The 17,540-nt window shown below is 41.6% G+C and overlaps 1 protein-coding gene across 1 annotated transcript; it reads left to right on the top strand.

Moving 5' to 3' along the window:
* Positions 1–1,122: 1,122 nt before the first annotated feature.
* On the top strand, positions 1,123–17,034 carry LOC147889248 (uncharacterized). The gene is made up of 3 exons (XM_087392018.1): positions 1,123–1,276; positions 16,076–16,267; positions 16,415–17,034. Exons 1-3 carry the CDS (start codon positions 1,123–1,125, stop codon positions 17,032–17,034), a joined length of 966 nt encoding a protein of 321 aa, XP_087248144.1.
* The last annotated feature ends 506 nt before the right edge of the window (positions 17,035–17,540 follow it).

Raw genomic sequence — 17,540 nt, 5'->3', positions numbered from 1 at the left:
TAGTGAAGACCGAGCTCTGCCAGGAGCCCTTGGAAGGACAGATACTCTGCAAGCAACCGAGCGGCGCATGGAAAGAAGGAGAAACGTTGTTGAACCTACATCAACCAGCGAAGGAGGAAACAAACTTGGAGATAAAGTTGGAGCCCCTGGAGGACATGCAGACTTGAACAGAACCAAACGTCCCACAGTCAGCGGAGGTATGCCAAGAAAAGACAAACAAGCAAATCACATCTATTTTGAGCAGACTCTGTGTGAGCCGGGGCTCTTTGCTCCCAGCAAGGAGGAAGCCGAAGGTGCCACACCACTGACAATCTCGGAACCCAGACATGCTGCACAACAAGATGCTGGTAGAGCATAATAGCTTGATAAAGAGGGTGAAGAAACTAGAATAGGTAAAACAATAATGGCCTTCCTAGATGCCACACAGTTGCATGACTCTCTGCTATGGTTAAGCACACATGCCCTAATTTATTTTTTACTTGGTGTCAAACCCCCTTTAGCCTTTATTGAGTCCTGGATTGTTAGAAAGGGTATGAATGTCCTAAATGTGAGGTTCCTAAATAAGGGCTTCTTTGTTTTTCTTTTTTAGAAGACTGAGATGGCTTCAAGAGCTATGCAACATGGTCTGTGGACCATTAGAAATCAACCACTATATCTAGAGTGGTGGACTAAGGAATTCTCTCCAAATGCCCCTAGATCTACTAGAATCCCTGTGTGGGTGGAATTCCTTGACCTACCCTTGTATATGTGCAATCTTTGATGTGGCCTGGGAGAAGTGCTGGGAGTAGAGCCAAAAAATTTCATTAATCCCAGAGGTAATCCTCAAATTTGCATTAAGACGGATATAGCTAAGGAGATGCCCAAGACGCTTACCATTCTTAATAGAAATGGTAGCATATATAGGGAGCAACCTTTGACATATAAGAACCTTCCTCGTTCTTGTTTTTTGTGTGGCCTTTCCACTCATGTGTTAAAAAATTGTCCCTTAAAGAGGGGCAATAAAATAGTGGCAAAGATAAGGGTTCTAGTGTTCCAGAATCAGCAAACAAGATTACTTTTGAATCTCTCAGAGATAAAGAAGATGCCATAGAAAATAGCAGCAAAACCAGTCAAGAGGACAATATGGTGATAGAAGCTGGGTGGTCAAAAGAATTTAAAGAGGATGTCAACAGAGAGGATGCCATGGAAGAGATAGAAGAGAGTGAAGAGGAATCAGAGGAAGATCAATTGAAGGGTACTCTTGTCAGCTTAGGTAATCAAGATGACTCTAGCCAAGGTAAGGCCTTCATAGTGGTCCAACACAAGAGGAGGCAATCCAAAGCAGCCACAGTCCAAGTGAATAGCCCCAACCCCAGGGCTAAAAAGGGGCAGAAAAAGAATGCCAGATAATTCTTTTACCTTATTGACTCTTAAAGCTAGAGGGCTAATGGACCCTGGTAGGAGAAAGGAATTAGCTTTTTGGTTGAGAGCTAACTATTTATCACCTCTCTTTCTAGCATTACAAGAGGTCAAGGCTTGTAGGGATACTCTAGAAATTAGACTGAAAGCTATAAATAAAAGAGTCGAAATAGTGACTGCTATTTTTATCCAAGAAAGGTGTGACCTGCTTTTCCCCACTTTTTAGCTAGCTTTTCCACTTTATCCTACTTTTCTTGCCCTTCACGACCAATTTGCTCCATTCTGGGACCATTCTAGCAATAACTTTAGTTCTTTTTAAATCAATCACTGCTTTCCAAGTTCTCCTTTAGGATCCGCAAAGCTGGACCTTCCTTTCAACCTGCAAACTCCGGTCACATTTCCCATGCATATATATATATATATATATATATTTCTTGGATCTCAAATCACTTATTAGTATTTTCAAAACACAAAGTTGACATGAAAATAAAGTTCACAAATAACTACTACTACTAAAACAAAAAAGAAATTTATACACAAAATATGGAGCGTCACAATCGCAATCTCAGCTTTCCAACAAAAAAAAGAGTTCCTCAATCCAAGTTTGGAATCAAACGTTATGGTCGAATAATGACTGCCATTTTTATCCAAGAAATGTGTGACCTGCTTTTCCTCACTTTTTAGCTGGCTTTTCCACTTTATCCTGCTTCACGACCAATTTGCTCCATTCCTGGACCATTCTAGCAATAACTTTAGTTCTTTTTAAATCAATCACTCCTTTCCAAGTTCTCCTTAAGAATCCACAAAGCTGGACCTTCCTTTAAACCTACAAACTCCGGTCACAACTCCCATGCATATATTTTTTTTTTCTTAGATTTGTTAAATCTCAAATCACTTATTAGTATTTTCAAAACACAAAATTGACATGAAAATAAATTTCACAAATAACTACTACTGCTAAAACAAAAAAGAAATTTATACACAAAATATGGAGCATCACAATCGCCCCCTCTCTGAAAAACTCTATCCTCAAAGTTTAAAAGAAGGAAACTCAACAATAAGTGAATCTAAATCTACCCAAGTAGCATCCTCTATAGGATATACATCCCATTTTACCAAAACTTCTACTATTGTTATGTTTCTAAGTTGCTTGGTTTGTCTATAAAAAATAATTTGGGGTTCAACCTTCAACGTTCCATCTTCTTGAATTCTAAATGTGTCCTGCAAAACATGAGAAGGATTAGCAACATAACTTTTCAGTAAGCTCACATGAAAAACAAGATGTACTTTGATATTCTGAGGCAATTCAAGTTGGTAAGCCAATGTTCCCCTCTCGCTTTAATATTTTGAAAGGTCCTACGAAACAAGATGAGAGCCTTCTATCTCTGCCAAGAATTAAATTACTTTTCTTAGGAATAATCGATTTTCAAAAACACCATGTCACCCAACTTGAATTCTCGAAAACTATGGTTCTTGTCATAATAGTGTTTTTGTCTGTCGTGTGCTCTTTTAATACAATGTCGAATGTGTTTGACTTCCTCATCCATCCTCTCAAGCATTTGTTTTGAAATCTCAACTTTGTTCTCAGAATCAAAGAAATTAACTAGTGAATGACAATTTTGGCCATATATAGCTTCAAAGGGAGTCATTTGAATTGAGTTATGCCATGAACTATTATAAGCAAACTCAGCCAAAGATAAGAATTCAATCCAATTAGTTTGCTTCTCATTAACATACATTCCAAGAATGTCTTCTAGAAAATGATTTACTATTTTAGTTTCCCCATCTGTTTGCGGATGAAATGTTGTGCTCATTTTAAGTTCAGTTCCTATGGCTTTAAATGTAGCGCGCCAAAAATTAGATGTGCACTTTGAATCCCTGTCAGAAACAATACTCTTAGGCATACCATGCAAGCAAAAAATTTCTCTTACAAATAATCTTGCTACCTCAAGAGCACCATTAGTCTTTTTCATTAGAAAGAAATGGGCCATTTTGGTCAAACGATCAACAACAACAAGAATAGTATCATACCCCCCTCTAGTAGTAGGCAATTTAGTGATGAAGTCCATTGAAATAGATTCCCACTTTCGAAGAGGAATGTCTAGGGGTTCCATTAGACCTGGCATTCTATGTTGTTCAATTTTGACTCGTTGATAATGCAAACATTCCCTAACATAGCAACGGACATCATTCTTCAAATTAGGCCAAAAGAAAGACTTTCTAACCTTGCTATACGTTTTGTTATATCCTGCATGTCCAAAGAATGGTGCATCATGACATTCATGCAAAATTTTAGCTTTAAAAGAAGATTGTTTAGGCACACAAAGTCTGTCATTACAATACAAATTCCCATTTACTAAGTGAAATCTTCCCTCGACTCTCTTAGAATGATTCTTGGCAAGCTTGTCAAGGATAGAAACATAAAAGGATCCTGTTCAATTTTAGCCTTAATGTTTTCCATCAAATCAAAACGAACAATGGTTAGTGCATTCACAAGAGGACGTCTACTCAAAGCATCAGCCACCTTATTCTCTTTGCCCTCAATGTATTTAATCTCAAAATCATATTCGGAAAGAAGATCCATCCATGACCTCTGTCTAGTATTCAACGAAGGTCGAGTAAGAATATATTTCAAACTTTGATGATCCATTCGAATTTCAAACTTCACACCAAGTAGAAAATGTCTCCAATGTTTCAATGCATGAACAACAGCAAACAATTCACGATCATGAGTGGGGTATTTCTCTTCATGTTTTCTAAGTTTTCTAGACTCGTATTCCACTATTCTACCATCTTGAGAAAGAACACATCCAATTTGTGTCCCACTCACATCATAAGTCACAATAAAAGGTCTTCCCAGCTCAGGTATCTGTTTGATATCAATGCTCCACTCTCGTGTAACTACGCGGGAACCAGCTAACTCTACTTCTAAGCCCCCCATATGAGGAGAAAGCATTTGAGTAGCTCGGTTATCCGGTAGGTCCTGGTTTGGGCACCAGATGGGAGCCATGTGTGGCCTGATGGCTGGACGGCTTCAGATAGAGTTGGCACACTACCAACTAGGCTACATGCAAGTGCAGGAAGGCATCCCATGACTGACCGCACTGAGGGTAGACGGAGCATTTCGTGGGGCAGCCCACTCTTGGGTTGCGGGGCCCGTTTGGAGTCCCAGATGATCCCGGATGGCTCTAGGCCGAACAGTGACCATAGGTGAGTTGCTCTATTTTGCGCCATGCCTCTATCGTGTGGTCGGTGGCCTATTTTGGGACCGACCCCCAGTCGGCCATTTTGGGCGGACTGGGTCGGTCACCTAATTGGGTCTAACTGACTACAATTGGTGGCTATATAAGAGCAAGCCCGTGAAGCCCATATTCATCATTGGCTACAGCAACCCTGATTCCTTAGCATCCAGCCTCCGTCCTTTGCTGCTTCCAGCACGCCATCGAAGCTTCTCACACAGGAGTGCACGGCTTGGAGGCAGTGCCATCTATTGTATCAGTTTTACAGTAATCAAATTTTTGATTCTCCATACTATCAGCTTTTCTCTCTTGCATACGAGAGATGGCCAAGCCCGCAAGACTGCGAATCCCACCGTTCAGCGAAGGCGAAAAGTTGGACAGCTCTAACTATTCACTCTGGAAGTTCAAGATGAAGACCATTCTAAGCGCATACAAGCTTTGGGATACTGCTACTGGGGTGGACCTGAAGCCGATTTCGAGACCGAATCCAACCAATGCAGCATAACAGATAGAACTAATTGCGGATGAGATTCTCGTGTGGACAAGAAGAAATGCAGATGCGTTGTGTTCTATTGTTTGCAGTGTAAGTGATTCTGTCATGGCGTTAATTCAACATGTCACCACAACAGAGGAGGCATGGACGGTCTTGAAAAATCAGTACGAGACCACAAATCATACGCGGATTCAAAATCTAGAGACTCAACTCACGAACGAGAAATTGTCTGAGTCTGAAATGGTAGAGAAGTTCATCACCAGGGTGAAGAATCTGTGCGATCAGATGAGTGCGATTGGCATCACCATCACCAATGAGAATCTAGCACAAAGGTGCATACGGATTCTCCCACCAAAGTACGACGGTCTTGTTACGGTGCTGAATACGCATAACAAAAATTTGCCCCTCAACTTTGAGGATTTCAGCGCAATGCTTCTGGAGGAGGAGATGCGTCAAAAGACGAGGACTGGAGAAGATTCGGCTTTCTATGCTGGATCAAAGAAAGGTAAGGGTAAGGACTTTGGTAACCCATCTTATTCTGATGATAAAAAAAGAAAGAAGAAGATCAAGTGCTTCTATTGCAACAAGGCAGGGCACAAGCAGAATGAGTGCTGAAAGAAGATTGCAGATGAGAAGAAAGAGTCCAACAACAACGCGCAGGCAATACCAGTAGAGCTGTTCATAGCAATTGAGGAGATTTGCACGGAGGCAGTTCATGTACCTGCAGATGAACCTTGGATTATTGACAGTGGTGCATCACGCCACATGACCAGTCGGAAGGATTGATATACCTCTCTACAGCCGGTAGGGAATGACATCCTGGTAGCAGTCGGCAATGATGCAAAATGTCCAGCAAAAGGAAAAGGTACAATTGCTCTCAAGTCAGATGGAGTTGTAAAATAGTTGTCCGATTTTCTTTATGTGCCAGATATCGAGAGGAACTTGTTGTCCATTTCTGCGATCACGGATCAGGACCTCAAAGTTCACTTCGATAAGAATGGCGCACAGATTTTGGATCTTCAAGGGAAGGTCATTGGTAAAGGTACATGGCGCAACAACATCTACGAACTCTCAGCTTTCAGTGCTCGAGCTGATGTGAGCAACACTAAGCTATGGCATGAGAGGTTTGGTCATCTAAACCTTAGTTCTTTAAAGGAGATGCATAAAAGTGGAATGATTGCAGACCTACCAGAAATTTCAGATCTGCCCGATGTATGTGAAGCTTGCATGATGGGCAAGCAGCATCAGCAGCCCTTTCCTAAAGAGGCCAGCAGGGCAAAGGCTCCTCTAGAGCTCATTCACACGGACCTCTACGGAAAGATGGAGATGGAAGCTTTGGGTGGTTCCTACTACTTCATGACGCTGATCGACGACTACAGTAGAAGGATATGGATATACTTCCTGAAGACTAAAGATGAGGCTTTTAGTAAGTTCAAAGAATGGCATGTAATGGACGAGAAAGAAACGGGAAGGAAGGTGAAGAAGTTGAGATCAGAAAGAGGTGGTCAGTTCACATCAAGTGAATTCAAAAGTTACTACAAAAGTCACGGGATCAAGAGGTAGAAACCCCCGCCACATACACCACAACAAAATGGAGTAGCAGAGCGCAAGATGCGGGTCATCTGCAAAATGGGCAGGAGTATGATGAAAGGGAAAGATTTGCCAAAGACTTTCTGGGCTGAGAAGCATGTAACACGGCAGTTTACATTCTGAATCATAGCTACACGAAGGCTGTGAACGGGATGACTCCACTGCAGGCCTTTTCTGGTAAGAAACCTTCAGTTGCACATTTCAGAGTCTTTGGATGTGATTGTTTTGTGCATGTCCCTGATGCTAATAGGACCAAATGGGAACCGAAGAGCCGGAAATGTATTTTCTTGGGCTACAGTGAAGAGGGGAAGGGTTACCATCTCTATAACCCTGTTACCAAGAAGGTAATAGTAAGTTGCGATGTGGTCTTCTCAGAACAGCCGCATCAATTGAAGGAGGATGCTTCCTTCCCAGACAACCAGGACCAGGATATCCATCTAGTACAACCACCAACAGCAGACCGAACTCCCCCAACGGTGCTTGGGAGGATTCAAGATAAAGAAGAGGAAGAAGAGCCTGCAGAACCACAATGGCAATGGCCATTCCCGAAGTGGATAAAGTAGCTTTTGGATGGAAGAGAACCTCCAGTCATTGAGGAGAAACCATCAGAACACCACCGGTCCAAGAGATTAGAGGAGCAAAGAAGGGCGCAAGAACACTTGGTCAACTATACTTTGATGACAGAGGTGATCCATGCTAAAGAACCCAAGTGTCTTGAAGAGGCACAGCGTGATGATAGGTGGATGGAGGCTATGTAGTCGGAGTATGGCTCCATAATGAAGAACAACTCTTGGGACCTTGTGGATCGACCACCAAAACGCAAGGTAATCAGCACCGAGTGGGTGTACAAGACCAAGTACAAGTCCGACAGCATGTTGGATAAGTACAAGGCTCGGCTCATGGCAAAAGGATTCGCACAGGTACATGGTTTTGATTATCAGGATACTTTTGCTCCCACAGCTCGACTAACCACAATTTGCAGTGTTTTGGCTTTAGCAGCACAGGAAAGTTGGCCCGTGTTTCAGATGGATGTAAAATCCACCTTTCTAAATGGCGATCTCAAGGAGGAGGTATACGTGGATCAACACCAGGTTTTGTGATCCCCGGTTCAGAAGGTAAAGTATGTAAACTAAAGAAGGCACTTTACGGGCTGAAACATGCCCCACGAGCGTGGTACTAGCGGATTGATGCCTACTTTCTACAGAACGGGTTCAGGAGGAGCCCATCTGATGTAAATTTGTATATCTACAGAGAAGGAGGCAGTTGTATGATTGTGGTCCTTTATGTGGACGACCTTGTCATAATAGGGAACCATGAAGAGAAGATCTCGTAGACAAAGCAGTTGCTAGGAAAAGAGTTTGAAATGACAGCAGACCTCGAAATGATGCATTTTTGTTTGGGGATTGAGGTTTGGCAAGAGCCAAAACAGATCTTCATTTCACCGCTGAAGTATGCTGGAGAGATATTGAAGGCATTTGGCATGGCTGAGTGCAAGACATGAGTGCAAGACAGTTGGCACCCTATGGAGGTCGACGTGAAGCTCTCAAACGAGGATTCATCACCACTGGTGGACAAAGCGGAGTACAGAAGGCTTGTGGGCAGTTTGATTTACTTGTGTAACGGACATCAGCTTTGCGACTGGTGTACTAAGTAGGTTTTCCAATAAGCGCCGAGAGAACCATTGGAGGGCAGGGATGCAGGAGATGAAATACATCAAAGGCACACTTGATTATGGCATCACCTATACCAAGGGCAACATCTTGACCAGATTTTGTGACTCGGATTGGGCAAGAGACGTGGACAGCAGGAGATCAGTGACAGGTTACTGTTTCTCACTGGGATCTGGAGTTGTGTCATGGGTCAGCAAGAAGCAACCCATAGTTGCCCTTTCTTCTACCGAGGCTGAGTACAAATCAGCATGTTTTTCTTCTTGTGAGGCAGTGTGGTTGAGGAGGATTTTAGGGGACATGGGTGCAGTGCAGAACAAGCCTACGCAGTTATCATGTGACAATCAGAGTTGCATGGCAATTGCCAAGAACCCTGTGTTCCACGCTCGCACAAAACACATTGAGATTCAATATCACTTTGTACGCGAGCTCATCATGGATGGAGAGGTCAACTTGGTATACAGTCGAACTACAGAGAATGCTGCGGACATCTTCACGAAGGCTCTTGGAAGAGACTTGCTGGAGAGGCATCTTCATCAACTTGGAATTGGGCCGAAAAAGTAAGCTCACTTGCGGGTGGACATTGAGGGAGGGTGTTAGATATCAATGCTCCACTCTCGTGTAACTATGCGAGAACCAGCTAACTCTACTTGTAAGCCCCCCATATGAGGAGAAGGCATTTGAGTAGCTTGGTTATCCGGTAGGTCCTGGTTTGGGCACCAGATGGGGGCCATGTGTGGCCTGATGGCTGGACGGCTTCAGATAGAGTTGGCACACTACCAACTAGGCTACATGCAAGTGCAGGAAGGCATCCCATGACTGACCACACTGAGGGTAGATGGAGCATTTCTCGAGGCAGCCCACTCTCGGGTTGCGGGGCCCATTTGGAGTCTCAGATGATCCCAGATGGCTCTGGGCCGAATGGTGACCATAGTTGAGTTGCTCTATTTTGTGCCACAGTTCTATCGTGTGGTCGGTGGCCTATTTCGGGATTGACCCCTAGTCGGTCGTTTTGGGCGGACTGGGTCGGTCACCCAATCGGGTCTAACAGACTACGACTAGTGGCTATATAAGAGCAAGCCCGTGAAGCCCATATTCATCACTGGCTATAGCAACCCTGATTCCTTAGCATCCAGCCTCTGTCCTCTACTATTTCTAGCACGCCATCGAAGCTTCTCACATAGGAGCGCACGGCTGGGAGGCAGCGCCATCTATTGTATCAGTTTTACAATAATCAAATTTTGGATTCTCCATACTATCAGCTTTTCTCTCTTGCATACGAGATCCTATTATTTGTTGAGCACAGACGTTGTATTATTTTCTTACAGTATCTTCAAGATACAATTTTCTACCACCTTTTCTTTTAATGTATCAAAAGCTTCTTGACATTTCTCATTCCATACAAATTTGTTTTCTTGCTTTATCAGGTCTGTCAAAGGCGATGTTATTTTAAAAAAATCCTTGATATGTTTTCTCTCATATTGTGCCAAACCAATAAAACTCCTCACATCTCTCACTGTTTTAAGCCTTGGCCATTCTTGAATCACTTTTGCTTTGTCAGGATCTATATGGATGCCTTCTTTGGAAATTACTCGTCCCAAATAAACAATTTTATATTTAGCAAAGAAGCATTTACTCCTTTTTCCATATAATTCATGTTCCCTTAATCTTTCAAGTGTTTTCCTAAGAAGCATCTCATGTTCTTTTGTGTTCTTTGAATATACCAAATATCATCAAGGAAAACCAAAATAAAATCATCTAGAAATTCACAAAACACATCATTCATCAAACACATAAAAGTTGCAAGTGCATTGGTGAGTCCAAAAGCAAGAACTGTGAATTCATAATGACCATATCAAGTTCTAAAAGCAGTCTTTGGGATGTCCTCTTTCTTAATACATATTTGATGATATCCCAATCTTAAATCAATCTTGGAGAAGATTGTGCTTCCACTCAATTGAGACAACAACTCATCTATGTGAGGTAGAGGATATTTATTCTTGATGGTCTGCCTATTTAATCCTCTATAGTCAATGCATAACCTGTATGTTCCATCCTTTTTTTTTGAAATAAAACTGGAGCACCCCAAGGAGAAACACTAGGTTGAATAAACCCCTTTTTTTGTAAATCCTCTAATTGAATTTTCAATTCCTTCAATTCATCCACATTGAATCTATAAGGGGCCCTACAATAAGGTCAAGTTCCTCGTTCTAGTTCTATAGCATGGTCAAGATGTCGAGGTGGTGGCATCCCTGGTAGATCATCGGGAAAGATATCAAAAAACTCATCAAGGAGTTTTTGAACATATTCAGGCTATTCTTCCTTTTGATTCTCTCCCTCAATATTTTGGGTTTCCTCTTTAATCTTTTTAGCAAATACTAAGAATGTATCACAACTTTGTCTCATTCCTCTTAACAATTTCATGGCTAAAATAAGAAAAGCTTAACTATCCCTTTTCTCTCCTTGAATAACTTGATTTCTACCATCTACTCTAGAAAAGCTGATGGTTCTCTTTCCACAGTCAATTAAGACTTTGTTTTCCGATAGCCAGTCCATTCCAATTATGGCATCACACTTCCCCATGTCTATGGCATAAAAATTTCCCTTACACTTTCTATGTGCTAAGGTAAACTGTAAATTTTCAATAAGACCTTGGGTATAGTGTATTTTCCCATTAGCTAATTGGACAGGTTTTCTATCTTATTCCCAACTTCTAAGTGTTGTGTCCGTATGAGTTTAGGAGTGATAAAACAATTTGTGTTACCCGAATCAATTAGGAAATTTATGTCGTGAGCACCAATCCTCCCTTTTACTCTAATGACAGTGGCATGTGCATGAGATGCAGAAGAAACCATGCATTTCATTGTAGTGTGACAACAAAAAATGATATTTTGTTTTGAAACCTGTGGGAGGATTTGTGGCGCCCGCAAGGTGACAAAAGCTAGCCATGGAGACAAAGAACCAAGAAGCATGACGGAGAAGGTGGCGGGAGACGGCTCTTTGCGGCTACAATCTTTTGATGTCGACTACTTTATTTCATGTAATCATTAATGTGTGTTTGACACTAATTAGAATAATTAGTGAAAATGATTGCCAATGTGATTATGAGTGGAGTGCATCATTGTAAATACCACGGGTATGAATTATAAATACCTTGGTATAGGGATAGAATGGTTTGAGAGATATATTATTTGCTTTGTAATTGGGAAAATAGAAATGAGTCATGTATTTTGAGTGGGCCAAATGGCTGCATGGCCTCCATAATGTACTAAAATAATATGGAGAGCACATGCCAAGCACATGGAGGGCATGTGGAAGAGTGTAAAGTCAAGAGGAATCCTTCTAGAATTCCAAGGTGGTATATGGAGGATGTTGACATATGGAAAAGAGAGCATCCCTATGGGCTCTAAGGGAAAAGACTCTTGACTTTCTCAACTTTTAAAGAGTCATGAGGATCTTGTGATGGGACACTTGTCAAAATGTGCCCAAAAGGACATTTGATGGTGACCCATGTCCTTATGTCACCAGGGGGTGAAGGAATCTACAAGCTGAAAATGTAACAAGGTGAAGGAGGGTGAGAATTGCTCTATAAAAGAGACCTCTCTCCTCCCTCTCCATCATCTGGTTCTTCTCATTGTAGTTATGCCATCACTTGTATCTACCTTTGCCTATCTCTTCCCTTCTCCCTAGAGCATTAGGCTCTCACTTTGTATCCCTCTTCTTGCTTTTGATGTTTTGAATAAAGTTCATGCTTCTTTTTCCTCATCCTTCTTCCATCTCCTCTCTCCTCGCTCTAAAGCTTAGTGTACCCACATGAGTGAGTCATTTCTAGATCTGTTTTAAGGGTATTCTCTACTCCCCTGGGCAACCTCAATTTGCCATGTATCTTGGAAGCTACTTCTCTGCTGAAGGAGATTGTTGCCCTTTCCATAACTGCAGTTGGGTATGGACAGTTTTGACAATCTTCCATAAAACGGTCATAACTTTCTACTTCAAGCTCCATTTTGAATGAAACTTATATCAGAATCTTCATCTTTTCAAGATCTATCTATTGATGTATTCAGATATTTGTTCCATTTAGTTGAATAAAAGTTATTGTTGTCTGAGTGGTTGGGTCTGTTGTTTGGAGCAGTTTTGAGAACCTTTCGTAAAACCATCATAACTTTCTGTTCCAAGCTCCGTTTTGAATGAAACTGATATCAAAATCTTCATCTTTTTGAGATCTATGTTTCGTCCCAACCGTCCCATTCAGCCAAATCAGCCCTACCCTTTCACATGAGTTCACATTGTGTTGAGTCAAAAGATATTCTTCCAACAATGGCTCACCCTTACTTTTGGGGCTAACCGATTAGCTCAAATCAATGCTTCCCCTCAGCCTTTCTTATTTCCAATGCTAGAGTACAACCTCACCTTTAACGTCTATATCTTTGTTTTGATCTGAGAAGATAGAGAGTGAGTGTCTCTTTAAGCTTCATCTAATGCCCAAATCTCTTCTCTCTTCTTCAATTTGTGGGTTGAGACCTGACCAAAACCAAACCCCCAGTTTTGTGTCACATCTTTTGCTGGAGACGCTGGGTAGGTTTTGCCTAGGATTTTCCTATCATAACCTCATGATCTCATCTTGTTTAGAAGCAAAGATTTTCCTCTTTGTGCTCATTTTTTGTGCAAGATGTACAACATTCCAGTGTTCCATGGATCAAAAGGAGAAGAACCAAGGAGTTACCTTCGGGAATTCAATCGAGCATGTCGCTTGACTGGTTGGTCTATGAAGGAATGTGCTGAGATACTTCCAGATTTTTTGAAGGGTGTGGCCTTAACTTGGTATGAGGCCTTGCCAAAAGAGACCAAGGATGATTGGGAAAGCTTGGTTGAGGCAATGAAGGAGAGATTTGGAACATTGGAGTCACCAAATTCCTTGTTATTACAGCTGGAGAAGATTTCCCAAAAGGAAGGAGAGTCAGTTTCGACCTTCGCTATGAGGTATGAGGATTTATTCATCAAGTACCAACAAGCTGCTTTGCATGTGGTTGAGTCTTCTTCATCTTCTACGGGAGATCCTAAAGGTTCATTGGCAATGGAACATCTCAAGATGAGCAAATTTGTTTATGATTTGAATTCTACCTTGCGTGGAAAGGTTCTAAGCAAAAATCCCAGTAATTTCAAAGAGGCTTTTTGCATTGCTTTGAAGAAGGAGGCGGCCCATCAAATTGAGTCCACATTTCAGCCATCTATAAGTGTCATGACTCTAGCACATCGGGTAGAGGTAGCCTCAACATCCCAGGTATCTGCTCCCTCACTGGATCATGATATTGCACAATTGATGGCAGAATTTACTGATTTGAAGTTGCACTTAGTGAATGCCAACCACGTAGGGCTCCACAAACTGAGGATAAGCCTAGGGATAAAAGCAATATTACTTGTTATGAATGTCAAGAGAAGGGACACTATCCTCCCGAATGTCCAAAATTGAAAAAAAGAGAAGACAAGAGTGTAGTACTCTTAGAAAGAACATGTTCAGAGGAGGAAGATGAGGAAGAAACTTTGATGCCATTGATGACAAGAAGTCATAAAACTAGGAGTGATGAGGAAGAGGAGGAAGAGAAAGAACAAAAACATAAGAAGAAAAATTCATCCCGAAGAAAGATTGGACAATCTGATTTTCCTCTTGGATAAGGGACTCTTAGTTATGATCTATTGACAGACCTTAGAGAGAAGACTGCACAAATCACATTTGGGTAGCTTTTGGCACTCTCTCCAAAACTTAAGAAGGAATGGAGTAAATTGGTCAGCACTAGGGAGTCTAAGAAAAAGAAGAAAAAGGATAATGGGACACCTATGGCACAAAAGGTAGACATTGATGTGGGAAATGATGTACCTGTTGTTGACGTCATCATAGATGGCCAGACTATTTCTAATGCATACATTGATGGGGGTGCATCGATAAATGTCATGAGTGAAAAGACAATGAAAGATGCTGATTTGAAGTTATCTTCTCTTAACTCTCCTTATCGCATTAAGTTAGCTGATAATACTAGAGTGAAAACTCTAGGAGTTATGAAGAATTTGGCAGTGGATGTGTGTGGAATTTCTGTACCTACAACATTTCAGGTTATTCCTACAAAACCAGATGCTAGGGCTTACCCATTGATCTTGGGAAGGCCTTGCCTCTGTCAAGTGAAGGCAGTACAGAAGTGGGAGACAGGTGATCTTATGCTCTAAGGAGGGAATAGGAAGGTCCGCTACAACATCAAGAGTCGCCACAAGAAGGTGGTATAGGAGGAAACTTCAACTTTTGAGAGCTCAGAGTCCGAGTCATCCAATCACGAGACAAGTGGCACCTCCGAGGAGTCCATCTCAGAAGGAGAGGTGGAAGGAGTGGTGTTTGGTCTTTGCCTTAGTGTTGATTTGGGGGACAATCAAGGAAATGGAGCTTCAGAAGGAGAATCATCTTCAACCATGTATGAGGAAGTGGTGGATCGTACTAGTATTCGCCAACAAAATGAGATTCTTCTCAATGAGACTATAACAAGTACTAAAAGAGATGAATACCTAGAAATGCTTGATGCGTTTCCTAATCACAAGTACGCCAAGTTACCTTAGTGGAGCACAAAATTGACTTGAAGCCTCAAAGCAAGCCAGTGGTGCAACAACTTAGACGGTTGGGAGTGGTACTAACTTAGTGCTCACGAAGGAGGTAACTAACTTGCTCCAAGCTAGATTTATTTTTCCAGTTGAGAATTCAGAGTGGGTTTCTCCAATGGTGATTACTCTCAAGAAAGGAAAGAAATGGCGTGTTTGTGTGGACTTTCACCCTCTAAATGCATGCACAAAGAGGGATTATTTTCCTCTACCATTTCAGGATGAGATATTGGATCAAGTTGCAGGCCATGAAATATATTCAGTATGTGAGGGGTACTCCGAATACTTCCAAATTTGGATTTGTGAGGAAGATCAAAGGAAGACTTCATTTGTTACACCATGGGGGGTGTATGCATATAGGGTGATGCCTTTTGGTTTAACTAATGCACCAGCAACTTTCCAATGTTTCATGAGCCAGGTATTTGCACCCTACTTGGGAAAGTTCATAAGAGTGTTTTTGGATGATTTTTGCATTTATTCAAGCCGTGTGGATCACTTGGAAAAGTTGAGGATTGCATTGAAAAGTATTGATGATGCAAAAGGTTGCCTTAATCCTACAAAATGCCGTTTGGCCAAGAAGAAGGTGGCTTTGTTAGGACATGTTATGTCACAGGAAGGTATAGAAATGGATCCTGAGAAGGTACAAGCAATTATGGCCCTTCCGCCACCTAGTAATGTTAGAGAGGTGAGGGGCATTTTGGGTAAAACAAAGTATTACCAGCACTTTATTGATATGTTTTCTGAAAAGATGTATCCTATCAATTTATTAACAAAGAAAAATGTATCTTTCCAATGGGGACTAGAGCAAGATAAGGCATTTTGTTTGCTTAAGGAATGCATGAGCCAAAGGCCAATTATGCAGCCTCCTAGGTGGGAGGATGATTTCTATGTGAATCCAAGTGTGTCAACTCATTCAGTGGGAGCTATACTACTTCAGAAGGGTGAGCAAGGACGCATGCAACCAGTGTATTATGCAAGTCGGCAACTCACAAAGGCTGAGGAGAGGTACAGTGAAATGGAGAAAGAAGGTTTATATTTGGTCTTTGCAGTGAAGAAGTTTAGGTCATACTTGCTGCCTCACCCTTTTTTCTTCCTTACATCTCAACCTGCTTTACAATTTTTGGTTCGCAAACCCAATCCTGTTGGAAAGTTTGCTAAGTGGATTTGTGAGCTTCAAGAGTTCTCTTTCACTTTTATTACAGAAAGCACCACTGGAGCTTCTCTTGCAGATTTGCTTACAGGTAAGGAGGAAGAAGAAGTAACAAAGGCAAAGGAAGACTTAGATAAAGAGTTGGAGACCCCGCCAATAGCTTTCAAGCTGCATTTTGATGGAGCCTTTAGCCCTTCTAGGAAATGTGGGGCTGGGGGGATAATTCTATTTGATCTAGAAGAGAAAGAGGTATGGGCCAAGGGTAGGCAATTTCTTGAAGCAATATCAAATAATGTGGCTGAGTACAATGCATTGATCTGTGGATTAGAAGATTGCCTAAAGGAAGGAGTGAAAGGGGTAGAGGTGAAAGGGGACTCTCAACTGGTCATTAGGAAAATGAAAGGTGTTTATAAAGCACGGAGTCCTAATCTACAAGATCTTTATAAAAGAGCGATGGAGTTAAAGAAAGCTTTTGAGTTTTGCAAGTTTGTGCATATTCAAAGAAAAGATAATCATCAAGCTGATGAGAATGCTACTAAAGCTATGGCTTCTTTCACTGAAGCTACTCTTGCCTTGATAGATACAGATTGGCCAGAGCTCCAAGATGTTCAATATTACTTGGATGAAGGACATTTTCCTCACGGATTGACACCTCAACAAAAGAAGAGGCTCACAAGGAAGGCTTGTCCTTATACAATCCTTGGGGATGTTCTATACAAGCAAGGTAAAGATAAGGTTCTTAGGAGGGTAGTGAGCTTGGAAGAATCTAAAAGGATTATGGAGCTATGTCATGAATGTTCAGGTCACTTTGCTTCAGCTAGCACTACTCGAAAGATCCTCAACACAGGGTATTATTAGCCCCGACTCAACAAAGATGTCCGTGAGTGGTGCCAAAGTTGTGAGGTATGCCAAGCATATGGATGCAAGCAATTGGTTCCTGGGCCCTTGAATCCCATTCCACCATATGGTCCATTTGAGAGGTGTTTGTTGGCCCCCTTCCTCGTTCTTCATAAGGGAAGTATTATATATTAGTTGCAACTAATTATGCAACTAGATGGGCAAAAGAAAAAGTTACTGTCAACAACAAAGCAACAACGCTGGCATCATTTCTCAAGGATTTTATATGTGCCCGTTTTGGTTGCCCTTTGGAAATCCTTACAGATGGAGGGAGGTCTTTTAGGAATGACTTGATTGAATCTTTGGTGCACAAATTGAAAATAAATCATGTCATATCAACTCCATATTATCCCCAATGCAATGGTCTTGTGGAAAAAACTAATGGTTTGCTTCATGGGCCTTTTCTAAGCTAGTAAACACCATGAAAAGGAAGTGGCATGTGCATATACTTTTTGTGGGCTTATAGA

Source organism: Dipteris shenzhenensis, chromosome 20 (assembly GCF_047967505.1).
Source record: "Dipteris shenzhenensis isolate YYH24624 ecotype China chromosome 20, Dip_SZ_1.0, whole genome shotgun sequence".
In the NCBI taxonomy this organism is placed as follows: Eukaryota; Viridiplantae; Streptophyta; class Polypodiopsida; order Gleicheniales; family Dipteridaceae; genus Dipteris; species Dipteris shenzhenensis.
This window is presented reverse-complemented; position numbering and strand designations above follow the sequence as displayed.

What these genes read in the sequence shown, in the direction of transcription:
- LOC147889248 (XM_087392018.1), top strand. Translation starts at nt 1,123, where the DNA reads ATGGTGATAGAAGCTGGGTGGTCAAAAGAATTTAAAGAGGATGTCAAC. An exon ending in TCAAGATGACTCTAGCCAAG is followed by an intron (nt 1,277 to 16,075) that starts GTAAGGCCTTCA and finishes TGGTCTTTGCAG; the next exon opens with TGAAGAAGTTTAGGTCATAC. An exon ending in TCTTGCAGATTTGCTTACAG is followed by an intron (nt 16,268 to 16,414) that starts GTAAGGAGGAAG and finishes TATTTGATCTAG; the next exon opens with AAGAGAAAGAGGTATGGGCC.